Source organism: Enhydra lutris, unplaced genomic scaffold, assembly GCF_002288905.1.
Source record: "Enhydra lutris kenyoni isolate GAN:26980312 unplaced genomic scaffold, ASM228890v2 scaffoldscaffold59, whole genome shotgun sequence".
Classification (NCBI taxonomy): domain Eukaryota; kingdom Metazoa; phylum Chordata; class Mammalia; order Carnivora; family Mustelidae; genus Enhydra; species Enhydra lutris.
Window position 1 is genome coordinate 7,118,354 of NW_019154143.1, and position 25,234 is coordinate 7,143,587.

The 25,234-nt window shown below is 42.4% G+C and overlaps 1 protein-coding gene across 4 annotated transcripts in view; it reads right to left on the reverse strand.

The window, feature by feature from the left end:
• Positions 1 to 330: 330 nt before the first annotated feature.
• LOC111158430 (solute carrier family 8 member A1) overlaps positions 331 to 25,234 on the reverse strand; it is a 330,022-nt gene continuing 305,118 nt past the window's right edge. For 2 of the 4 annotated variants that reach the window (XM_022520439.1, XM_022520438.1), the window contains exon 11: positions 331 to 3,773. In XM_022520439.1, the coding sequence (XP_022376147.1) occupies positions 3,397 to 3,773 (377 nt within the window). In that variant the 3' untranslated portion in view covers positions 331 to 3,396. The remainder of the gene's footprint in view (positions 3,774 to 25,234) is intronic. The other 2 variants (XM_022520442.1, XM_022520440.1) reach the window with 1 other exon arrangement.

Sequence of the window (25,234 nt, forward strand, 5' to 3'; positions counted from 1 at the left end):
GTAATATTCTGCTACAAAGTGGTCTGATGTTTATGGTTCATATTCTTGGATGCAGAAAGAATAAAGTGATACTAAAAGATGCAAAAAAAAACCCCCAAAAACAAACAAACAAACAAAAAAACCAAAAAACAAAAAAACAAAAAAAAACCCCAACCAATTAGCAAAATGGAGAAACATCTACCACACACATATATTCTGACACTCTGCTCTCTTGGGACATTAAAAATGAAATCTTGTATGATCAAAGGGTTGACATTTGCAAGAGTTTGAATACTGGGTATCTATTTTCTTTCTTTTGGATGAGGATACCAACTACACAATAATACCTTTTTGGTCTTTATTTCTTCAAAACATGAAAACAAAAATGAAGTAGATGACAATGAGAGGAAACATTCCATACAGATTATGCTGTATCACTAGTGATTAAATCAGAAACAATTAGAAACTTTATTTGTCTGTGTCAATAATGTGTACCATTTATAAGGAACAGCACAATTCGTGCACTTCCCCCCTAAAGCTGTGCACAATACACACAAAATAAACAAAATGAAATAACTTTACACAACTACAATTATTAACAACTCTGAACAATCAGAATCATATTTTCCCTATAACATGAAACTTGAAAAAGCAAACAAACCAAAAAGCTTTGAAATTAAAAATCAATGGCAAGAATTTCTGAAAGTCCTCTGTGAAAATTTGCTATGGGATTATTGACATTCCAAATATGGCTAAAATTGAGTGCAAAAATCTAATGTTTAAACAACTCACATCCTTTGACTATATTTACTTGGTGTTTTCTAGGCTAGATTTCCATTTAGTAAATCTTAAAAGGGTTAGGATGTACCCCCCCAAAACTTAGACCCACGGTGTTGGGCCACAGCCTGCTGGGGTGAGTCTTCTGGAGATATGAGGAACTGTAGAGATACGGGGCATAGAAAGGTACTGTTGATCAACAAAGATAAAAACTGGGGTTAATTGGACCTTTTCAGTCATCAGGATCACCCACATGATTGCTTTTCTTGGCTTACAATGGGGAGGTGTACAGATCTCCAAGATCAGCCAAGGATACATAGGATGCTTCCCCTAACCTGTGCTTTACTTCTTAGTTAAAAATCTTAGATATCTGGACAACTGTATTGGTACAATTTCAATGTGTTTATGTTAAGAGTTTTGTAGTTGTGTTTTCCCTTGCAAGATAAAACTGTTTCCATATGACTGTGCTAACTTTTACCCATGGAAACAGCAATCACATTAGCCGTGAGCCTGCTGAGGGCAGGGATCTGGGCTGTCTTGTTCATGGTTTAGGCCCCAAGAGTAGCACAGTACCTGGCATTTTGAGTAGTAACCAGCATTTAATTATTCATCCAGTCACCAAATGTTTATTAAATGAATGATCATGATTACTGAGTAGAAGAAGAGGAGGAAATAACTGAACAGCTTTTATCTCTTAAGTATCTTTAAATCAATACAGAGGTCCAGTGGTGTCTCTGACCTGGGATTCTTTTTAGAGAGAGACATCTCTGAGATGGGACCAATGTCATTCCATCTGTCCTCCTCACTGGCTTCACTACTTTGGAATGTTGGGTTTATCCATGCTCTTTGGTATTTTGAAATAGAAAGAGCCATTCCTTTTCCAGGCTGAAAAACCTCCCAGCGCAATCCTCTTGGGAGGCACTAATCTCACTTAATTGCTTACTCCTTCATCATTAGGTACATGATGCACTTGCAAAGGCCAGTTGGTCTCCCTGGCTCCTTTCCTGCTCAGGAATTGCAGACATAGTCAGAGGAGTCTGGGTGGTGAAAGAAACGGGGCTCAAAATAGCCTTTTACATAAAAAAATAAAACGAACAAACCACTATCTACCCTCTGTGCCAGACAGAGCAGAAATGAAATAAATACTTTGGGGGCAGGGGTGTCATGAAAATGGAGGCTCTCAAAGCCTGGGCACATCAAATCCAGCCACTGATCTACACCTCTCTCCTTGGTCTTCCGGAATCGTCAACAGGTGACTGCTTAGAGGCCTCTGGTGTATTCCACATGGCTAATTTCCCATGAAGATACTTGGTAGTTTGCCTGCTGTCCTCTCAATAGCTTTAACTTCCCAGCGAACTGTTATTGCTTCTTAGAAATGAATGTGCAGGTCCATGAACAATAAGCCATTTTCTCCTTTTATCCCTAGTATAATCAAACTCAGTAACAACACAAAAGGTACAACTCAGGTGAAAAGGAAACTCACTTATGTCTTCAATGTCCAGTCAACATTGCTGAATGGGAGAACAGTATACACTATACTCTACTATATACAGATACGCTTATTTTGTTTTTCATCCATGCACTGTGTAACAGGTATCACAACAACATTCCCAAACAGGCACATGAAGAAGGAACCAATGTTCAGTCATGGCTGGAACAGGATTGTGCAAGCCACGGATGCTTTTGAAAATAAAACCGACGCATGATCCCAGGTGACAGCGAAAATGGGACTGGGACACAGTGATGCAGATGGAAAAGAATGATGTGCTTTTTGAGTGGGGTTATTCCTGTTTGCATGAGAGGTGGTGGGCAGGAGGAGGGTTGGGGTGGGGATCCGGGGGGTTAGCTAGGCTGGAAAACCAGAATAAGGGCCTTGCTAATCACAGTCCAGAGCTAAAGAGATAAGAAATAAATGATTTTGCACATTCTTGGGAATCGAGGCACATCATTCCTGTACCTGTTGAACAAGAGTGCCAGGCATCGTGTCTTTAAACACCAGACTGTATCTAGAACCATCACTTCTGGCTGCGTTCGAGCTCCCACGCTTCTCCTCGGAGGCAGCTCTACCTCTGCTCATGTTTCAGAGATGAGCGTGGAATTTAGCAATCTAGTGAAGACATGCTGCAGCTTCCATGACCATATCCTTTCCTAATCCAAAATCACTTTTTTAAAGTGTTTGGAGAGAGTAATTATAAGGATTTAAATTTTCTTTACCAAAAACCCATTTGCATATAGATTGATCATCACCTCCCAGAAGAGAAACGAAAACCTGGACCCTCCCAACGAAACAACACAAAATCAAACATCAGCCACCTCCCAGCCCCCACCAAAAACAAGCAGAAACAGAAAACAAAATCAAAGACTTAACGATTTATGAACCTGGAGAGAACACAGTCCTTCTAGGCTGAGCTGCAAAGACACCCCTGCCTCCATGCCTTTGTTCAATGTGATGATGCCCCTGGGAATGGGAGGTGATGGTTTCTCACTCTGGCCCTAGTACAGAGTATGCTCTTGAAGCTGGATTCCATCAGCAGGTAAGTGAACATGACAAATGTCAGTTTCCTCTGTTCATTATACATAATATTTTATGTATATATATACGTATATATATATATAAATTTACTATATCTGATTGTTCCTTTAGAAGCCTTTTATGTGGCAGTAGGCCTCCAAGGAGGAGAAGAAAATGTACAAGAGCCACAGGAGCACGAAGAGGCAGGATGTGAGGAGCTTGGCAGTCCGGGGCCCACCCAGCTCACCTCCAATTTCCGGCCTCCGCCGATACAGCAGCACCCCCACGTTGATGAAAGCAAAAATGGTGAAGAGAGTGACAGAGAAAGCTAGTGTGCCAGGGGACACTTTGAACTGTTCCCCGTTGGCTGCGTGGTAGATGGCAGCGATGGACCAGGCCACGCCGATTCCCAGGAAGACGTTCACTGCATTGCTGCCGGTGACATTACCTATGGACGCGTCTGCATACTGGTCCTGGGTGGCCGCCACTTTGCTTGCAAATGTGTCTGTGGAGGAAAAGGAAAAAGGCAGTGACACTCAGTATTTTAAAGTGGGCTGTGGAGCACTGGAAGCTTCAGCCATGTACTCTAGGATCAAATCCCCCAGTGGAAACCCAGGGACTAGGAGAGGGTTTTGCTGTTCTCTGAAGTCCCAGTCCTGTGGTCAGGACGATGGGATCGAGACATCAGAAGCCAAAGGTTTGGTGTTGGCTGTGTTACTGACCAGAGGATCTTGGTCAAGTTCTTGACCCACAGGTACCACAGGTCTCTGTCACCTTGATCTCGCAGAGCCACATTTTTCAGAGGGATCGTGGCCCATCGATGTTAGAATCATGTGGGGGTCCTGCTGTCATAATGGAATGTGTGACCCCAGGCAGATTACTTAATTTCTCTAAGTTTCAGTTTTTTAATCTGTGAAATGGGGACAGAGACACCCATTTCAGGGTGTTGTTAGCCTGAAATACAACATGTGAAATGCTCATATTTCTTGGAGCAAGGTAAGAGTAGCTCTTTTTTTCTTGTTTTGCAAAGACCATGTAATGCAGGCTAGATCAATTTACTAAAAGCGGAGGCAGGATCTGATACAGCTCCCCTTATCGAGCCGGTAAACAGAACTTGTGAGATACTCTGTTTCTTTTCTATATAATTTTCTCATTAATAACATCAACGTCCTCTCAGCTACCTTGGCAGAAGACTTTGCACAGAAGGTTTATAGAAGATGTGAATAACTTGTCCAGTTGAACTCAAAATTGCAGAGCCAGTAATGGCAGGTATGATATCACGGGAAGGTACTGTCATGCCACCTGCTCTGGTCATCTGGAGGTTCCCCAGATGCTGTGAGCACGCACAGGCTTGAGGGATATTGGAACTACTTCTCCCCTCTGTTGCTAGTCTGTTGCCACCATTAACCTTTGGTAAATCCCCAGTGGGGATGATACATAAGGCCTGTGAGCTTTTATCAGCCTCTAGATTTTTGTGCTTTACCCTGGCAAGTAGGTTATTTAGGCTGCTCAGAGGATACTGCAGAAGCAGTACCCCCCCCACCCCCGCTTTTTTGGAAAGGAAGTCAGTCAACATGGAAGGCCCCATCTCATTAATCCTGACCTTTGCAGTGGGAAAGCAGGTTTTACTTACTGTTCTATCATTAAACTAAGGCAAACACTGCTTCCTCTGTACCAGGCACTATCCCACACCTATTACACATGTGTTCTCATTTAACCTCCTTATCAGCCTTAAAGATGCTCCTGTTCCCTTTTGTGATTTGGGAGCACCTCTTGGGACAGGCCAGTAGATCAAGGCTTTTTTTTTTTTTTTTTTTTTTTTAATTTATTTGACAGACAGAGATCACAAGTAGGCAGAGAGGCAGGCAGAGAGAGAGAGAGAGGAGGAAGCGGGCTCCCTGCCGAGCAGAGAGCCCCATGCGGGGCACGATTTCAGGACCCTGCGATCATGACCCGAGCTGAAGGCAGAGGCTTTAACCCACTGAGCCACCCAGGCGCCTCAGATCAAGGCTTTTTAAACCAAACTGATTCCATTTCCGAGCCCGTTCTCCCTCCGTACCACACTGTCACTCCCAGGAAGACTGAAGTTTTCCCTTCCTCATTTCAGATGGGCCTGATCCTTCCGCTCAGAAACCCAGACCCAGGGGCTTGCAGGATGCTCTTTCCTGCCTTGGAGCGAAGACTGCAGAAGGGGTTGGGTCTGTCTGCTCACCCGCCTGCCCGCCTGGATGTGCGCTGCTCTGTGTGTTCAGATCGTGCCCTGCAGCCCCGTGAGGGCTGTTCGGGAGGCTGGTGCGGAAAAGCCCAGGCGAGACGAATCTTAATGGTCTCTTGCACTGCATTATGAAGAATTATTAGGAGCTGCAGCAGCAGTCTCAAAAAAAAAAAAAAAGTTCTGCTTTTCTTTTTCAAGGACAGGCAGCTGAGCAAGGAAAGTAAAGGGAAGAGTGGAAGGCAAGAGAAAGCAGCTCACAGCTCAGCTGCCGCGGAGGAACGTCTGAGACGGGGCTCTGCGCTGACATGGCGGCCGGCACCAGCTGGTGGCGAACAGATGGCCGCGGCAGGCTGGGCCGTCGGGGCGGAGACGCTGCCTCCCCATGCTGCAGGGGCCGGCGGCCTGGTGCTGGGCCACACCTGCCTACCACTCCCTGGCATGGGCTACAGGGCACACTGGACTTCTGGGGTGCCCCATCTCTGCTCAACCCCTAGACTTTCTGGAGGTTTCTGCCGCTTAGCCAGAAAGGAATGAGGCATAACATCAAAGATTCGTGGGCCTCGGGGACCCTAAACACCCAGATTAGTCCTTTTGCCTGAAACGCAGGGCACACCCAGATCTGCAGGGATGTCTCCCTCCCTCGGTTTTTCAGTAGCCTGTTGTGAATATCCAAGGGGAATTCTTGTAATAACAGGCTCCTGTTTTCAAATACCTTTCTCTGGCTTCCCTACAAAATTAACAGCCAAAGTAACTAGTTTGTCACATAAATGAAACCTGTTTGGGGCCTTCGGCATCTGGTAGGTTTTATTTACCTGTGTTCGACATCAGGCCTTTGGTCTGTTTTAATTCAAAAGCTATGCAAAAATGATAGAGACACAAGCAAATCCAAACCATTAACCTTAGCTCCAGCAGAGACAACAATGTTTTTCAAATAAAGTATGATGGAATCTCCCCAAATTACCTTCTATCACGGCTTTGCTGCTTCACGCAAAGAGCAACACATCACACACCATATGTCAGGCACTACCAAGCCTTACCCTGAACACTAAGCCCATAACTTGCTTACGGTTGAACAAGGCAAAAGACACTCATACGCCATTCCTCAAAGTAAAATCTAAGAAATAATTACTGCTGTGGTTTCAGGGGGGAGGGGAGTGTCGTAATCCTATGCAGAACTTGGCTCAATAAACAAACACATGCAAATCAGATTTCCCATGTGATTGGCACAAAGTAAGGCATGTTGATAATTAAATATATATATATATATATATATATACCTATGTATACACCTTAGGTCAGATTTCTAGTAGGAATTTTTCCTTTTAACTCTCACCTTGAACTCTAATAAATTTTGAATTAGTCATAGCCTTAGACTCAGTCATAGCCTTAGACTTTTCGTTCTGCTGCCTGGTACCTTTGACTAAAAATCAGTGATTGGGGAGAGGGGTGCCTGGGTGGCTTAGTTGTTAAGCATCTGCCTTCTGCTCAGGTCATGATCCCGGGGTCCTGGGATCAAGCCCCACATTGGGCTCCCTGCTCAGCTGGAAGCCTGCTTCTCCCTCTCGCACTCCCCCTGTTTGTGTTCCCTCTCTCACTGTGTCTCTCTCTGTCAAAAAATAAATAAAATCTTAAAAAAAAAATCAGTAATGGGGAAGATTCGACTGGGAGACAGCATGGCTGGAGCTAAACCATACATCACAGAATCAGAACATAACTATTCTCGGCAGACCTGTCTTAAGAGTTTCCTGTGTGTAACCTTGGCCAAGACATCTGGTCCATGAGCAAAAGAGGTCAGCACACTCCCCTTTCCTCCGGAAAAAATTTTTTTTTTCCTGAATTTCTCAAACTTCATAGCTACATACAGATTTAAATGTCCCTTCTGTAAAAAGGATACTTATTATATTCCTACAGGTCACACATCAGGTTTACGATCCGGAGCAAGGGTTTCATCCCAGATGATTTGTTCTTGACTCTTAGCATATTTGGGGGGGCAGGTGTTCGACTCCCAGGCAGTGTGCTCAGGAGCTGACACTGACGGTGATTTTAATTGGGATCTAGCCTGTTTGCGGAGGCTTCGCTGCTTCCCCAGCACCTGTGAATTCCTAACAGTAGACAGACCAGGGGGTACGGAGCTTCATTAAGGAGACAGTTTTAGCTCTTCTATCTGAGTGTTCTTGGGCAAGACACTTCAGTTTTTTTTTTTAGGTTCTAGTTTCTTTATCTAAAATAAAGGATTTAGATTAGAATATCTCTAAGACTCTAAGTTTATTGTTTGGGTGGTACACACAGCACATCAAAATGCTAAATTCACATGTATGATTTTGGCATTTCTCTCTTTTTTTTTTTTTCCATAGGAGTTGGTACAAGGGCAGCCTTCTTCATTAGACTTGATTAGTGACAATATCTCCTCCTTTTAAAAAATGGCCTAAATGAAATCTTCAAAGATCCTAGGAGGGTCTCTAGAGCTGAAGATACTGCTATTGATCAAATTGTGACAGTATTTATGAAATTAAACCGTACCACACAGAGTCCGTACTTTTCCAAAGAGAGAAATGTTGGTGAAATTATTTACTTGAAGTCACTTTGACCAGTCATCCATTTATATGAGTAAAGCCATGGGTACACATGAGACAGTGATGACTATTGGCAAACAGTGTATGTAATGTCAAGTTCACACACGACTGGTGTGGGGAATGCTGGAAGAGCCTGGTTATAAGATCTGGGGCTTCACCCCCAACCCACTTAATCAGACTCTCAGAAGAAAGGATACGGGGATATGCATTTTAGTAAGTACCTTGGGTGAGTCTTCTTGACACCAGTGTTTCAGAACCATGGCTCTAAGTAAGGCACGGGAATGGCTATTGTTCCAAATGCCCACTGTTTGGGGGGCCTTGCTGAAAGGAACAGATGTTTGTTTTGGGGAAGCAGCTGATTTCTCTTAGAAACAGTGATGCCCTCAGATACCAGGGTTATTTTACTCACAGAACCACTTGGGTGGGCTTGGCGGAGGGGCCAGGCCTGCCTAACTGTAATGTCCTCCCACTCTCAAGTCACACAATGCTCTTATTACTTTTTTTTTAAGGTGTATTTTAGCTCGAGTGAGCGCATGGATTGGGCGGGGTGGGGGCAGAGGGAGAGAGTCTTCAAGCAGACTCCCTGCTGAGTGCAGAGCCCTTGGGCTCCATCCTGGGACCCATGAGATCATCACCTGAGCCAAAACCAAGAGTTGGACACCCAACTGACTGAGCTACCCAGGTGCACTAATGTTTTACTATCTTTAAACCTCATTCCGGGATAGATGCTACTAAAGGCCAAAAGGAGGAGGGAAATTTACTTTAGTTGAATTCTGGCTCTGTCACCTTACCAGGTAAGAAGCTTACCTTCTTCCTAGGGCTTTAAAAGAAATGTGTTAACATGAACAGCACTCAGACGAGGGCCTGGCAGCTAATGAGTGTTCAGTATTATTAGCTATTTTTATAATACAACAAACAGCACCAGAGCCCCAAACAATCAACCAGTGGTAAGGAATTCTGACCTAATGTGATAATTCTCAACTTTTAGGAAGTTATCACATCCTTTAAAGACTTACTTTATGATCCTATGCGTTTAAAAATGGGATAGAGCATAAAATTATTCTTAAAAATCAAAGACATTTTTTATTTTGAAAATTCCATGTCACCTAAGCCATAAAACGACACTGGAGATGTGTTGGTTTCTAAGGCCCTCATCTCACTGAAAGGCAGGCATCTCTGCTGCACAGTGCACCTGTTCCTCTCTTACTCCTCTCTTTTTTTTTTTTTTTAAAGATTTTATTTATTTATTTGACAGAGAGAGATCACAAGCAGGCAGAGAGGCAGGTAGAGAGAGAGGAGGAAGCAGGCTCCCTGCTGAGCAGAGAGCCCGATGCGGGGCTCGATTCCAGGACCCTGAGATCATGACCTGAGCCAAAGGCAGCGGCTGAACCCACTGAGCCACCCAGGCGCCCCTTACTCCTCTCTTTTAGGCGCCGTGTTTCCTTGCTCTTTTAGAATTCAAATGGAAATAGTTGAAGTACTAGTTCTTCTGTCGCGGAGGACTTTGAACAAGGTTTTGTCTTTAGTTGTGACATTTACCCAAGTAAATACAAACACCATACTGCCTCACACACTCTGCCGGTTCATCTCAAAAGAATCCTTATTTGACTTCCAAGCAAAGTTCAAGGGATCAAGGAATTACTGGTGTTTGATTGATTAATGACCAGTCAGGAGTTGTAAAAACAGAAAAAGGGTAAAACACTTAAATGAGATTTCTGCCCATAAAAGCTGCTCCTGAAAGAGAGAGAAAAGAAATAGAGACGGTGACATGGCCTATTTTTAGAAGAGAAGAAAACGGAGGTAAGCAGAAAGCCCCAGAAGACTCGTGTTGGCAGATCAGAACACCTGCTTCTAGTCATTTTTATCCCCAACTGCAAATCAAGCACCAGGGCAACTTCTAAAAAATACCAGCTTTCTAACCCCACCCAAGTTTCTGCTTCATTGGTCTGAACACTGGTGGGTTTTTTTTTTTAATTTTATTTATTTACTTACTTATTCTATTTATTTATTTGGGGAATGGGGAGGTGCGAAGGGGGAGAGAGAAGCCTCAGCAGTCTCCACGCCCAGCATAGAGCCCGACGCAAGTCTCAGTCCCACAATTCTGAGATCATGACCTGAGCCAAAATCAAGAGCTGGACACTCAACTGACCTGTCCCTGGACAGCAGTATTTTTAAAGCTCCCCCAACTAGACTGAGATCCGCTCAGAGCCTTTGTGTCTTCGTCTGTGTAAGGACAATGGCACCTCTCATAGATTAGCCTGGATAACATATGAAATAGCCCTGACACCATTTTTTTGTTGTTGCTGTTGTATAACTTTTTGTTCTGCTTATATTAACTTGAACGTTTGCACTTTGCAAGGGTACCCTGGGACTTAGTTTTCCTAGCATGTATTTGAAATCCTGGTAGATTTTAAGGGCGCCTGGATGGCTCATTCAGTGAAACATCTGCCTTTGGCTCAGGTCGTGATCCAGGGGTCCTGGGATTGAGCCCTGTGTCAGGCTCCCTGCTCAGCGGGCAGTCTGCTTCTCCCCCCTGCACTCCCCTTGTGCGTGCTTGCTTGCTTGCTCGCTCTCCGTCAAATAAATAAAATCTTAAAAAAAAAAAAAAAGATATCCTGGTAGATTTTAAATTCAGAGATGAATTCTAATTAAAAGAAAAATAATAGGGGCTTATTTTCCAGGGGACACAAAACAGAGAAGAGGATGAACACAAACCAACAGTGCCATTTGATTGGCCTTCCAAAGTGTAATTTGATCCATGTTTTCAAAAGAAAATAACACTCCAGTCTTAAACACATCCATGATGGGGTGATTTTTCAGTATGATGATCATAAACATCCAAAAGAGGACCCAAGGTTCCCCTTCCTTGTCCAAACCTCTAGCTTCATGAGATTTGCTAAAATCCCTGGTTCTAAATCTCTGAGGTCAATAAAAACACTTGAGCGTCTCAGAGAACTCTGAGATGGGGCTCATTCTATTCAATCGCTTCCTCACTCTCCCCACTCCCACTCTTGACCTTGAAAAAAGCCCCAAGCCCACTAGCTGGGTGTGGAGCAAAGAAGTGATGTTCTGCCCTGGTTGTCTCTTGAGATTTGGATTAACATGGTTCTGGAGTGGACTAGATTATGTATGTTAAGCAGGTTTGGTACTTTGACTTTGGGAGTCCTTCTTATTTCCTTCCCCAAATTAAAAGGTTCATGCAGATCATCGCCATGGAAGTTCCAGTGTGTGCCTGAAAAACTAAGGGGCTTAGGTTGACTGACTTGAGAAAAGTCTCCTGATCTGGTCAAGTGATGAAAAGGCAACTTGATGCTGACCATAATATTGCGCAGGTCCCCGGGAGTTCGTGTGAATCAGCGGTTCTGCTTGGCATTGAGACACATAAGCAAGCTGAGGTCACTGTCAGGAGTTCATTTGGTCACTTGGTTCCATGTTACTCTGTGGTTAACCATGGTCATTGCTGAAGAATGCTGGTCCTGATTTCCATGGACTGCACAATGTCTCTAGTCAGAGTAGTAAGGAGCCTGAGCTAAGGAGTAAGACCTAGTCCTCCTCCAATTTGCCGTACGCTGGCAGTGTGGCCTTGGCATAACCTCCCTTCAAGCCTCTGATATATAAAATAGGGAAAATAAAAATCCCCATTTATATAGCCATGACAATGATCAAAAGTACTGCAAAACAACTTAGCATGGTGTTTGGAAGTTCGTAAATGCACAGCAAATACTGTTATATTTCAGAATTCTTTGTTCTGGTGATAACAAAGGAAATGTTAATGTTATTAAAATTTTTCATTATGGTTTCCTTCAGCTAGGTGATTTACGTTTCATAGATCTTATGTAGGATTTTGGGAGAATGTGTGTCTCTTTGATGTCCAGAAATGATGGTGGTGATAAGGGCAACAATAGTTAACATTTACGAGGCTCCTAGGAGAGGCTCTACATATGGCTTCTCATTTAATCTGCAAAACAACCATATGAGCTAGAAATTTCCATTATCTTCATTTTATAGATGAGAAAACTGAATCTCTGAGTGCAAGAAATTTGTCCAGGGGCACCTGGGTGGCTCAGTGGGTTAAAGCCTCTGCCTTCGGCTCAGGTCATGATCCCAGGGTCCTGGAATCAAGCCCCGCATCAGGCTCTCTGCTCAGCAGGGAGCCTGCTTCCTCCTCTCTCTGCCAGCCTCTCTGCCTACTTGTAGTCTCTGTCTATCAAATAAATAAATAAAATCTTACCAAAAAAAAAAAAAAAGAAATTTTTTCAGAGTTATATAGCCAGTAAAAGGTGAAACTAGAATTCAGACCAAACAAATATGATTCTAGCTAGAGCTCATGTTCTTAACCACAGGTCCATGGTGGTTTATTTTTTTAGGATTTAGTTTATGGAGAGAGAGAGAAGAAAAAGTGTGCAGGGGGAGGGGTAGAGGGAGAGAGAGAATCTTTTTTTTTTTTTTTTAAGATTTTATTTATTTATTTGACACAGTCCAGGGCTGCCCTGCACGAAATAGGGTCCCTTCAGCTTGCTTCTTCCTTCCTTCCCCTTAATCTCCCTCTTTCCCTCAACCCCTCCCTTGCCTTTGAAGCCAGGTTCGTTCTTCTATTACTTTGTTCTATTTCTGGAACATCCATCCCTTATCTGAAGCGTCTCAAGTCCTACTTCAGAGATGGTAAAGAGTCTTGCCAGCAGTAGCCATGGCTGAGTGGGACAGGCTAGAAAGACTGCACTGTAACTTAGAGAAAACAGAAACCCTCTTTCTCCCTTCCAGGTAGCCCTCCTAGGTTAAAAGAGAACTTCCCTGTCAGCTGGGCCCTATTAGCGTAATTCTGGGCCTGCAGATCTACATGATACACTGAAGACACCCATGTGCCTTGTGTCCTTGTGTCCTTGTAGATATTTACCCATGTATATTCCCCCACAGACCTTCTCTCTTTGAAAGGGATTGCTTTGTGCGTTATGAGCTCAGGAAAGCACCAGCACTATTAAAAGTAGGCAAACAGAAGCAACTCAAGAAATAGAAAAAAAAGGTCACTGCATACAACTTCAACACAGGCCTGGAGGCAGTAGGTGCTACCTGACGGTTGGGAGTTGAGGCGGTTCTAGAAAGTTTTGGTAATTCTTCTACTTCTGCTCCTACTTTGCGTTGATGGGGTGTAAAATTTTTTTCCATTAGCTTATTACTATGGATTAATTGAATGGTCCCAAAGGCATATGTGTCTATCAAAAGTCTTAAATCACAAAATCTTTGATCCAGCAATTTTATTTTGGGGGATTTAGAAGTAATCCTGCAAGTGTGAAAGTTTATGTGTGGGGGTGGTCAGTGCAGAGTTTTTATGTTAGAGAAAAATTAGAAAATTATCGTTTCTGGTAAAAAAATTACAAGTTTAATGTGCAACTGTTAAAATTATGGTTAGAGGTACAAGAACGAAGTAAAATGTTTATGACACTGCTAAGTGAAAAAGGTTCTGTAACTATGCTTAATATAAGTCCATTAAATGTGGGTAATTAGTTTTATCCTTGTATATACATTTTTGTTCAATTTCTTTAAACATCCCAGGATTTTAAAATAAAGATATAAGAATGCAAATGGATGGTGGGATTGCTGGATGGTTTTTTTAAAAATTTTGTGCTTATTAATATTTCCCATTTTAATTACAAAGATTGTGTTTATTGTATTATTAAAGGGCTAACCTACATTTTTTTAAAAAAAAGTCTCATCTACATAATAGAGTCTGTCTGGGAAGGGATGAAAGGCTGATTTTCAGACTTTTCTGTTCCTTTTGGTGGTCAGGGCTATGGTAGCAAGATCCTAAGAAGGAAGGTATTGTATGAAGGACACACAGAGCAGGTGCATTTCAATGGGCAGCAGGGTGGGGGGCAGGTAGAAGTGATGAGGAGATTTCCAGGCCCTGGCCTGGAGTTCGGAGTCAGGCAGGTGCCCAGGACAGGCCATAAAGGGGAACGAGGATTCTGAAAACAAACTTCACCCACTATAAAAGTTTTCTGAAGACCACTTGTGAGGGGAAGAGATGTGTGGGTCTTAGTTTCCTTCCAACCATTCCTGTCAGGTAAGGATGGACTGTAGAGCAAGGCCCAAATCTTCTCATTTTTGCATTTGTGTTCCAGCAACATCACATTGTATTTACTAATTGTATATTCCATTGACTTCAACCCACAAAATTAGTTCACATATTCATTTGTTAAGAGCTCTGTCCCCTTGAGACTTCTGGGAAAGGACTCAAGACCCAAGTGTTCATTGGTGCTTCAGCTCTCAATAGAGATGCAATTTGCAACGCAGAGACTAGAAAGGAAGGTGTGGAGCTGTATCCAAGCTGCTAAGGGTACGTGATGAGACGGAACTCTAACGTCAAGTTCTATCCTTGTCTCTCTCCCAGGCACCTAGTATAGCTCTCGGTAGACACTTTTAAAATGTCTTTCGACAAAAAATTCTTATTTTTACATCTTAGAATTTTCAGAGCTCTCCCATAGACGTTGTAACATTTGCTCTTCGTGACAATTCAGTGGGTGGGTGGACGGGAGCAGCAGGTGGAAAAGATCAGTCCTGATCTTTTCAGGGGACAAAGCCAAAGCTCCCCAGGAGTCCGACGGAATTGGAACGCAGGGGTGGGCTTAGAATCCACGTTCTGTAGTTCCCTGTGCCCAGGTCCTCATGCGGCCGCCTTGTTTCCAAGATCCTTCATCAAATCCCGTTCTTGCCAGATACTACCCCATGCTCTGAACAGAATAACACATCAAGATTGCCTACCTCCTAGGGCTGCGGTGGATATTGAAGAGATAAATTATACAAATGTACTTTTTAAACAATGAAGCTATGCAAACGCGGTTCCTATTGAAACGCTTTTTGTTTCATGCAAATGCTCTGCCCTGATGAAATCATCATGAATCACTGATGCCTTAATGTGGATCATTTGTTGGTTATTCCAAAGTAATAACTGACACGGAACATTCCCAAGGGGAGGGGAAGAAGCACTGGGGAGAAAAACCCAGGGCAGTTGGGTACTCTCCCGCAAGAACAGATGTGGTAGGGGCTGAGAAGAGAGTCACAGCTGCCCAGAGAGAGAAGGAAACCACCGAATAACTCAAAGGGGTTATTTAAAGGAATAGGCCAGGGAAAAGTAACCCCTATGCATGACTTCTAAGATTAGAACTGCCTGGATGAATTTTCAGGTGGATAACTAGAGGTCTGAGTAGGTAATTTGCCGATTCTTGGTATAAGGAGTCACACCACCCTATTAAAATCCTCCTCCACGTGCATAGAACACACGTGCTCTCAATGCCAGGATTCCATAATCCTGCTTTATTTTCTTTTCAACACGGTTCATGCTCACTGCTATCTGAAACGTTATCCTATTTTTGTGAAGCATCCATTTTCTTCCACTGAGGTGTGAACTTCATGGGATTCAACCTAACATTGGTCTTGTTTATCCCTTTGTGTCTACTGTGTCCCACAGGGCCTACTATATAGTGGGGGCTCCCTAAATATTTGTAAAATCAACGAAATTGAGTGCAGAATAGTTCTGGATCCTATGCTATGGCCCCCTATCCTACTGCTTCCTTTGACTTAGTTTAAAAATGGTATTAATCTCCTTCTTAATGTCTGATGACTAGTGTAGAGAGAAGACCACTGACGATTTGATGATCAAGAACAACATATTGTCTCACTCAGTTTGCACATCCTGGTTCCTGGCTTCGTCTGTCAGAACATAAGCTTTTAATTTTCACGATTACTTTTCACTACTATCCCTGCTGTGGACTCAACCCAGGTGTAGCAGTTGTAAAAGAAAGGGCTTGATCCGCATTCTCAGGACAAGAAGACTTGATACTGAAGTTACCAACACGAGGTTCTTCTGGGTGCTATGACCCTTGTCTCCCTAAATGTGAAATTCTAGAAGCACAGACCAAAGGACGGGCAGCACCCGAGCCACTTCTGATGCGACCTCACACTGAATACTGAGCCCCCCTCTAAGCAACCTGACTTGTGGTGCTCTAGTTTGATGGGTGACATTAGGGGTTCTGGCTTGCCATGTTTCAGCCAGCTGAAGCATCCTCAGACATAGAATCCTTCAGGGAAGGACGTTTTCATGATCCTTTTGCCACATTTGTGGTGATTTGTTGTTTTACAACTGCAATGCAGGAATGAGAAAGTATAATTAGCCCTCTGCTGGGTCCATTTGTAGACCCCAGCGGGGATCTCTGCAGTTCGGGACGACAGCAAGTCTTGCTTCTTGTCTCAACTCATGATTTTTTATAATGATAACCTAATAATAGTTTACAATTTATGGAGGACCATGTCAAAAAGCCCCCTGGGCTCCAGAGGGCAGGGGAGAGGAGAAAGAAAACAAATACAAAACATAATACTCTGATTGTAAATGATAGAACCAAAGTAAGCTGCCTTCTCTTTAGCACAAAATACAGGATTTATATGTGCTGAGCTAAACAAAGGTTGTCAAATATGATCACCAATAGATTTGGCATTTCTGGGTCATGTGCCAGGAAAGGTGGCCAAAGAACGTAAGGCGTTTTATGGATTTAAATCCCTTTTCTGGAATGAAGCAGAATATGAACTAATAATACATAGTTTATGTTTCATTCTTGGGAAGAGGCAGGATGTGAGGCCTGTGTGCTGAGGAACATTGACGGCGTTCCAGCTGGCTTTGTGCAGAAATGCCAAGTACCACGGTTTCATGCTATAATATGCACTATCCCCAACAGATATTAAAATGCTTTTACAGTCACATGTAAGACTTGCTTTTTATTTGCCTTCTTTTCTCAAAATACCATTGGGCCTTAAATTTGTTGCTCAGGCAGTGCCATGACATGGCAATTAAGTTCTGTTTTTTTATACTACACATTTTTTTCTTTTGAATTTAGTAATAATAGGTCACTCTGTGTATAGGGAGAACATGTCCATGGCCTCTGTTCAAGGTCCTGGGCTCTACTCACTTCCTAATGGGTCCAGGGGCCAATGACTAGTATCTACAGGGTGACATGCTGAGGCCAGGGATAAGAGTAAAAAGCTGAACTCATTGGATTTCCCTCCTTAGCACTGCGTTATGATTATCTGACGCCCTGGACCAAGGTGTTACCCCAAGAGTCATAGTGCTAATTCAAAATACTATTGTGTGGTATTTTCCCCCAGCGATTTGGAATATATGAGCCAAGATTACCTTTGTGGGAAGGATAGTGGGATTGTTCCGAAGGCTGGCTGCACAGTCCCATATATGGACAAAGGGATGAAGACCGAAAACCTCTCTCACTTGTAGTTTGCATATGTCTGTAGAGCTTTTGTGGTGCACAAAACAAAAATTATTTTAAAATCTTACAGAACCTGAGGTAAATGACTACCTTTTGTATTACTAAAATGCAATTACTATCATGTAGAGAACCTGTGACCTTTTTATATTAAAATTGGTCCCTGCGAAATGTTGAAAAAAGACAACTCTGTGGGTCAAGAAGTTACATTAGTGGTTGCCTGGGGCAGGAGGTAGAAGTGGGGATTACCTGTCAGGAGGCAAGAGGGATCTTATTAGGGTGATGAAATGTTCTAAAACTGGATTAGAGTAGTGGTTGCAGGGCATTGTAGATTTGCTAAGAAAATCACTGAACTGTATCCCTCGATGAGTGACATTTCTGGTATATATATTATGTCTCAATAAAGTTGTTAAAAAAATGCAGCCTGAGGCCTGAATATGGACAAAAAGAAATGCAAAAAAAGTGGCTCTTGAAATTTTTCATTTTCATTATCTTATTTTCAAATGGGAGAAGGGAGAAAAATGAAAGTTACCACCTCAACCTTACTTACAAGTCCCCCGTAGGAGACCCGTGCTCTCATGAATCCCCTTGGAGCAAACAGGTCTTAAGGCCTTCAGTGCACTTTACATTTGCTCCCTTTGGAATATACCTTGAGACTAAAAAGGGGAGGAAATTTGTATTCATCCACATTGCACATTCATAACACCCACTCTCTGAACACACACACACACACACACACACACACTCATTACCCACACCGCTGAATGGGGTGATGTTTCTGCCAAAGTCCTTGCTTTGGGTGACCTAGACTCTGTAGGAAGGATCAGATAAGACCAGGATGAAATATTTTTAGCTTCCCTTCTCCTACACTGTGGTTTTTGTGGAACTGAGTGCAGGTGGCTGGTGTAGGGCTGGGGCACTAATCTAAAGACCATGGAGCTTCCTGTTGGGCATGCCGCGCGCTGAATTCTCATGGACCTCCTACGAGGGGACCTCATGGTCAGCATCTTGGTCCCCCTCCAGCCTCGTGCTCCCTGCCCGCTGTTCACTCAGTCCTGCCCTGGAGACAAACCCAGGATTGTAACTGCCAGCAAAAAAAATTAAAAGAACTGAACACAAACTCTTCTTTTGGGCCATAAGAATAAAGGATACGAATAGTTTTGAAATGGGTCTTTCCCAGGTTTTTACAAGATGCTTTGGGTCTGCTGCCTGGAGTCTACTGCCCAGTGTTTTTTCAGTTTCGGATAACAGGCTGTTCGTGTGCCATTTATGGAGCAAATCTTGTGAAATCTAGTATTCAGCCTTCCTTTGTTTTGCTCTGTCCTTATGTTTGCTTTTGTGAGCTGCTTTCAACTGCTATGACATCACCTATTCGTAAGAGAGTGTGCTGAAACATACCGAGCATTTTACCTCCAGCTCTCTGGGCCCCGGCATGAGGCTGAGATAAGGTCGTAGGGAAAGCCCTCCGAAGGATTAGTGCTGCGTGGTGCTGCACTCTGGCTGTGTCCCTGGGTGGCTCTGCCTCTTGGCCGGACTACGATCAGAGGGCCTGTTTTCAGTAGTGCTGACCTTTCTTGGTGGCAAAGAAACTGCTTATTAGGGTATCTGGAAATGAAATACACCTGCCCTTTAGGATCCTCTTGGGGGAACAGACATTAAAGCCGTGGAGAAATCATGATGCAGAGTAAAGCAATTCTGTTTTCATTCCCATTTAAGCTGATGTGAAATGTTAATCATCCAATTAAAAATGTATATACACTGTAGCTACGGCACTTCCTCTCCAGCCTGTGGCTGAGTTGAAACGCCAGTGTTCAGAGGATTAAGCTCAGAGAGGATACAGTTGCAGGAAACAGGAATGCAATTGGGAATGTCTATCTCACCAGGATTCCTTATATAGGACCATAATGAAGCCAGGCTGAGAATTTACTTTGTTTGCTATTTTCACTTGCTGTGATGTAGCTAGGTACCAGTAGGCCTAAACCCATGTATCAGTCCACTGAAGTAGAAAAGCAAAGAGGGGTGCCTGGGGAGCTCAGCCAGTTAGGTGGCTGCCTTAGGCTTGGGTCATGATCCCAGGGTCCTGGGATCGAGCCCTACATGGGGCTCCTTGCTCAGTGGGGAGCCTGCTTCTCCCTCTCGCTCCCTGCCTGCCGCTTCCCGCTCCCCCTGCTTGTGCTCTCTCTCTCACTATCTCTCTCTCTGTGTCAAATAAATAAAATCTTAAAAAAAAAAAAAAAAAAAAAAAGATTTTTTTTTTTTTTTTTTTTTTTGAGCAGCAATCATATGTGAGGCCTTGTGCTGGGTCCTTGGTTAAAGTGCTCTCGTGTCATCCTCACTACAAGTCCGAGACAGATTTTCATGTCCCTGTTATTCAGGTTAAGGAGCTAAGGTTGATAGGAGGTGAGCAATTTGCCTCTAGGGGTGTCATACATCTTATAAGTGGCGTGGGTGTGTTTGAACTCATGTCCATCTGACCCTAAAGCTCGTATTCTTTTATACCTCCTGGTGGATCTCCATTAACACTGTACTGAGAAGATTTTGCATAGTCTTTCTGATATTGAGAGAGTTAACGAGTTCATCTGTGAACCCAGAAATGAGAACACTGTCTCAAGTAGGATGGAGGGAGAGGAAATGATTGCATCCGTCAGATTCCTTGTGGTTCTCCTGGGTAGATCAGATGGCTGTGAGGTTTCTGAATGGCTGAATACAGTTTCCCCTGAGAAGAATATTTGATTTGTGGGGGGTGCTGTGTTTCCTTCTGGCCCCATCTCTGTTGTTCGGTAAGGGGTAGGCTGAGTGTGTGTAGGAATAGATGCCTTGGACATTTATCTCTAGTGATCCTACTCCTGGGCTCCTACTTCTTTCTGCTCAGAAACTTAGAAGACTGGGCTTGATTTCCAGAATGGTCAGTAAGTCTTTGCAGAACATGACTGCTGAAAGAACATCCCCAATATCTTTCTTGGGGCCTACTGACCCCAGTGGCTGGCCAGCCTTGTATCACAGGAATCTTTGGTCTTGGTGCAGAATGACCAGACCTCCTCTTATGGTCACTTCCATTAGCAATGCATGGCTATGCTCATGCGGATTACCTTGGCTTTTTTTTTTTTTTTTTTTTTGCCAGCTAGGTCAGAGCTGAACAGATTTAAAAGGGTTTCCAATGGTCTTAGTGTTTAAATTTTTATGTGTAAGAAATGCTAACTGTTTATGGGTATAGAAATAGGTCTTTACCGTTTCTGAAATTTTTGGAAGCATGTATTCTACTAGGTATTTTCCATGCCAAAGAGAATAATGATAGTGCCTGGCCCCAAAGAGCTTGAGTATAATTCTGCTGTATGCTTTAAAAATGGGAAATACTAAATGGAATCAAAGAGAGAAGTAATTTTCCCCAAATTATAAGGTATGTGAGGAAGAATGTATAGAATGCTTACTTTAAAAGTGAAACCAAGGTGGAATGAGAGTGGTTGAGTACAGATTATAATAGAGACACGATTTGTCATTGACTGAAACTTGAACTGGATATGAGCAAATCATTTATTCTCTTGAGCCTTAATTTCCTAGTTAACTAAGGACTTTGGTGCTTATTCTCTTTATGCAATAAAGTGACTTTTAGACAGCGCCACCACTATATACATCCATGGGTATGGTACCCTGTACATACCCAGGAGTATCATTTAGATTATGGTGATCCCTTCAGATTGCCGTATACAACATGTAAAACCATACATGTTACTTTAGGATCCACTGGAAATAGAGCAGCAAGATATAATAAATTGCAATGTCCTATTACTCAAGTATATGATATAGTATTGTAATTTTTAGAGTTATTATAGGTCGGGAAACTAAAACCCAAAACATGTTAACCATCCATAGTGATTCTTTTTTCTGCAAAACAAATAGTGTTTTCTAGTACAATATTAAAGAGGTAAAAAATAAAACTCATTTTTAGGCGAAGGGTTTAAGGAACAAAAAATAAATAAGTAAACCTCAGTGGGGACAAAATCACTTCCTATCACTTAATGATATAACCTAAATAATATAACAGATCATGTAAATACAGTGCGCATGCCTAGCACACGGTGGAGTGATGTGGTAAATATTTTAAAATTTCCACCTCTGCTCATAAAACTTTTCCCACTCATTCTCGTTTCTGATGGTTTCTATTCCTTTTGACGTTTTGAGAGTTGATGTCAGTGTAATTATTTCTTGGATTAATACCAATTTTCAGTTGACAAAATGCTCTGAGGCCCATAGTGCTTAATCCTCTCATCAACTCTGCTTAATACATGCCCATTTTACAGACAAAGAAACCAAGGCTGAGTCAAAAAATCAATTTGAGTCATACAATGAGTAATGATTGGAAGTCCAGCTTTCCTGGATTGAGTTCTAATGCTCCCATCCCTGTATCCCCTCAGTATACTGTCATTGATACTGTGCTAAGAGAATGTAGGGAATAGCTAGGATAACCAGGTTTTGTCAAATTCTTCCTATGATAGTTAGAAATCTGGAAGTAATGTAACTTTAAAATAGCACACAGTTTCTCTCTTATTTTTAACAAAACGTTCTATATACAGAATGGGAAAAAATGCCTAAAATCATCTATTTTCTTTCCCTTCATGACTTAAAATTTCTATAGTGAAATAATTCCTACTTGACAAAACTTAAAGGATATTTAAAACACTGTAAATGAACAGAAAATCTAACAATGCCAGAGGCTAAGAAACAGCTCTAGGATACCCAATTTTTAAAGTGTTGTGGTCCTAGGAGTAAACAACTCATAATTGGAAGTTATAGGGGATAGTAGGCGAGATTCAGGCACAAGCCTTAATCAAGATGTATGGAGAAAGACCAAGGCAGAACTGAGTGAAGTAAAAATATTCCCAACTTCTTAACATCTAAGAGATTTCTCTGTAATTAAGGAAGGATGCTTGCTTCTACTTGACTCTAGTAGAGCAACAGATGAAAGGAAAATCATGTTTTGAACATGATATAGAAGCTGGGATATCTTGACCCAATATACCCAGTATTATCCAAGTAAATAATTGTAAGCTAAAAAGGTGTATGATACAGTTAATGCCTACTACAAAAATGGCTGGGTTCTAAACTTGTTGGATTAATTTCTCTTGAATTTTGATCCTGTGTTCTATAGAAACAATCTGATGTAACATAGTTATGGACCCAAGTCAGGCTACTGCAAAATGCCTATTTAGCACTACACAATGTATCAAAAGTTTTAAAAGTATTGGCCTGAATTCGGGATCTTGAAAGCAGGGATGATAGCAGAGAAAAGAATGAAGAAGGGACAACCTATCTCACTTCTCATCACACTTTCCAGCATAGCCAAATTGTGAAAGAGGAGACTCCATGCTCTTAAGTTACACATGCCCTTCTTACCACAATAACCTACCCAGATATATTCCTCAAGAATAAGCCACACTACAAAAGTATGTATGGCATATCTCCCTCAATCATAACTTTAAATCTTTTTTGTCTCTAGGTGTTAAGAAAGCCATCTCATTTAAGTAACTCATACTAATGTATAACTGACTGATTTGTACATTCATTTATAGACAAAGCACATCCACACAAACACACAAGCACACGGGCATATACAATTCCATTACTTATGTATTAGCTAGGCATGATTTTAGGAGCCAAAGATAATGAGAGATTGAAAGGGCAGGATTTTCCCATGAAGCTTACACTTCAGTGGTGAGAGGTAGACAGTAACATTCAAAACCAAATGCAATGTCCAGAAAGTAATAAAGACTCTATTATAAGGTGATATAAGATGCTTCACATTGGTGGTTAAGAAAGGTCTCTTTGATGAAGTGATTTTTAGGATGAGATATACTTGAAGACAAAGAACCAGTCTTGTGTAAATGAAGGGAAAGGGCATTTCAGACAGCGAGTGCGACCTTGAGAAAGGAGTGAACCTGGGGCATGGAGGACAGTAAACAAGACAGTGGGGCTCAAGAACAGTGGGGAAGGGGGAAAACAGAATGGAAAGACAGTCAGGGGCCAAATCACATAGGTCTTTGTAAGCCAGGGGGATACTTCTGACATTTATCCTGTGTAGGGAGCCCACGGAAGATTGTAGGCCGAAATGCAGTCTGATTTGCATCTTAAAACAATCCTTAGCAGAAGCATGGAGACAGAGAGGAGGCCCCTGCAGGGATCCAAGAGAACAGCCTACCAGGACTTGGTGGTGGAGAGAGAGCTAAATGGGTCCTGTCAGGATGCACCGTAGAGGTAAGATCTGTAGGAGTTTTGAATGTCTTGACTGTGGGGATGAGGAAAAAGGAATCAAGGGCACTGTTGATATGTTACTGATGATGAGGATGATGATCAGTGTGATCATACTGTTTTAGATGATGATACTGTTTTCCAGAAAAAAGGCAAGATCTGGAAGGAATAGGTTTGGTTGAAGGATAAGGCCATGGGCAGTGGAAATAAGCAGTTCTACTTTGGGCATGGTGATTTGGAGCCCCCCATTACACATCCAGCATCAACATAGGGAGGGCAATTGACATGTGAATCTAGAACTCGAGGGTGGGATAAACAATTGGTAATCATTAGCGTGTTGGTGGCATTTACACCATGAAGACTGATGGACAGGCCAGGCTTCCAGATGGGGAAGAGAAGAGAGCTGGAGACCACACTCTACTTACTCCAACATTTAAAGGTAGAAGAAGACCATTCAGGAAGCGCCTCTTCTCCAGACAAGGAGCTCTGCAGAGGGTGATTCAGGAAAAGTAGGCTCTTGCTCTCTTAACAAGTGTGAGTCTTTAAGGTCTTCTACGCCTACCTAAGTTTGACCCCCTTGATCTCCATGAAGACCCTCAGGAGTCCTCCTCTGCCAGTAGATTATAATGAGCACTCAATTACCACTGGTAGGAGGGAGAAGCTCTTTTCTCCATAGAGTCTGAATATGATTTAAAAAAAAAAAACTTTAAATGAGGTATTTAAATAATCCTGCCTTAGAGCAGGCCATCAGAAGCTGAGAATCCAAGGGTCTTACCTACAAAGAGGCAGCAATACCTCAAACACTCACTTGGAGCCCTCCTACTTTAGGAAAAGGATCAAGACATCAACCTAGAGAAAAAAAAACTGGGCCTCAGGACCAATGCCCTTTAGTGGTAAGCTTTGAGTGAAAAGAATTGGTCTCTTTTCCACCTGTAGCAACTGGGCTTTGTCATCTGGGAATAATAGCCTTTTTTTTTTTTTTTTGTCTTTTTGAGGAGTCAGAAGAGGTAATAAAGCACTGCTCTGAATCATCAGGGTTCAAGAATAAAGTCAGAAATATTATGTTTGTTCAGCATCTTGTTCAATCTGCACAGCTTTTTTGGGGGGGGATGTCTGTTTATATAAATATGATTATGAGATCACCTGTGACTACACTGTGCGGAAAACATGCTGCACAGCTCATACCACAGCAAATTACAGGAATTCTCTTGGTAACAGAGCAAAGAAATCTATTTCCCAATGGGAAGAGTTTATGGTGGTGAAGGGAAACCATTTTGACAGCTAATGGTTCTGTTGTATTCTCCCCCAACAGGTTTTCTTACCTCTTGGTGCCCCTACCTGGATTCTGAGCTGGTTTTAAGTGGCAGAACAAATGAGGTTTGTACACGAAGGTTTAGTGTAATCCACATTTCATTTTACAGGAAAAGAAAAATTAATGATATGGTATAGCTGCCACACTTTTCAAGAGAGTTTAATATAAGAGAGGAACAGAGCTACTTTGGAAGACTAGTATACAAGAAAAGGAGTCTGTTTTGAGGTATTGAGATGAGGAGCAGGGAAATTTTAAAAATGTGTATTTTTAGAAACAAGGATTTTATGTAGTAAAAGCCTTTTTTTTTTTTTTTGATCATTTGGCAAACAAAGATGCATTTGGTAGGACCAACTGCTG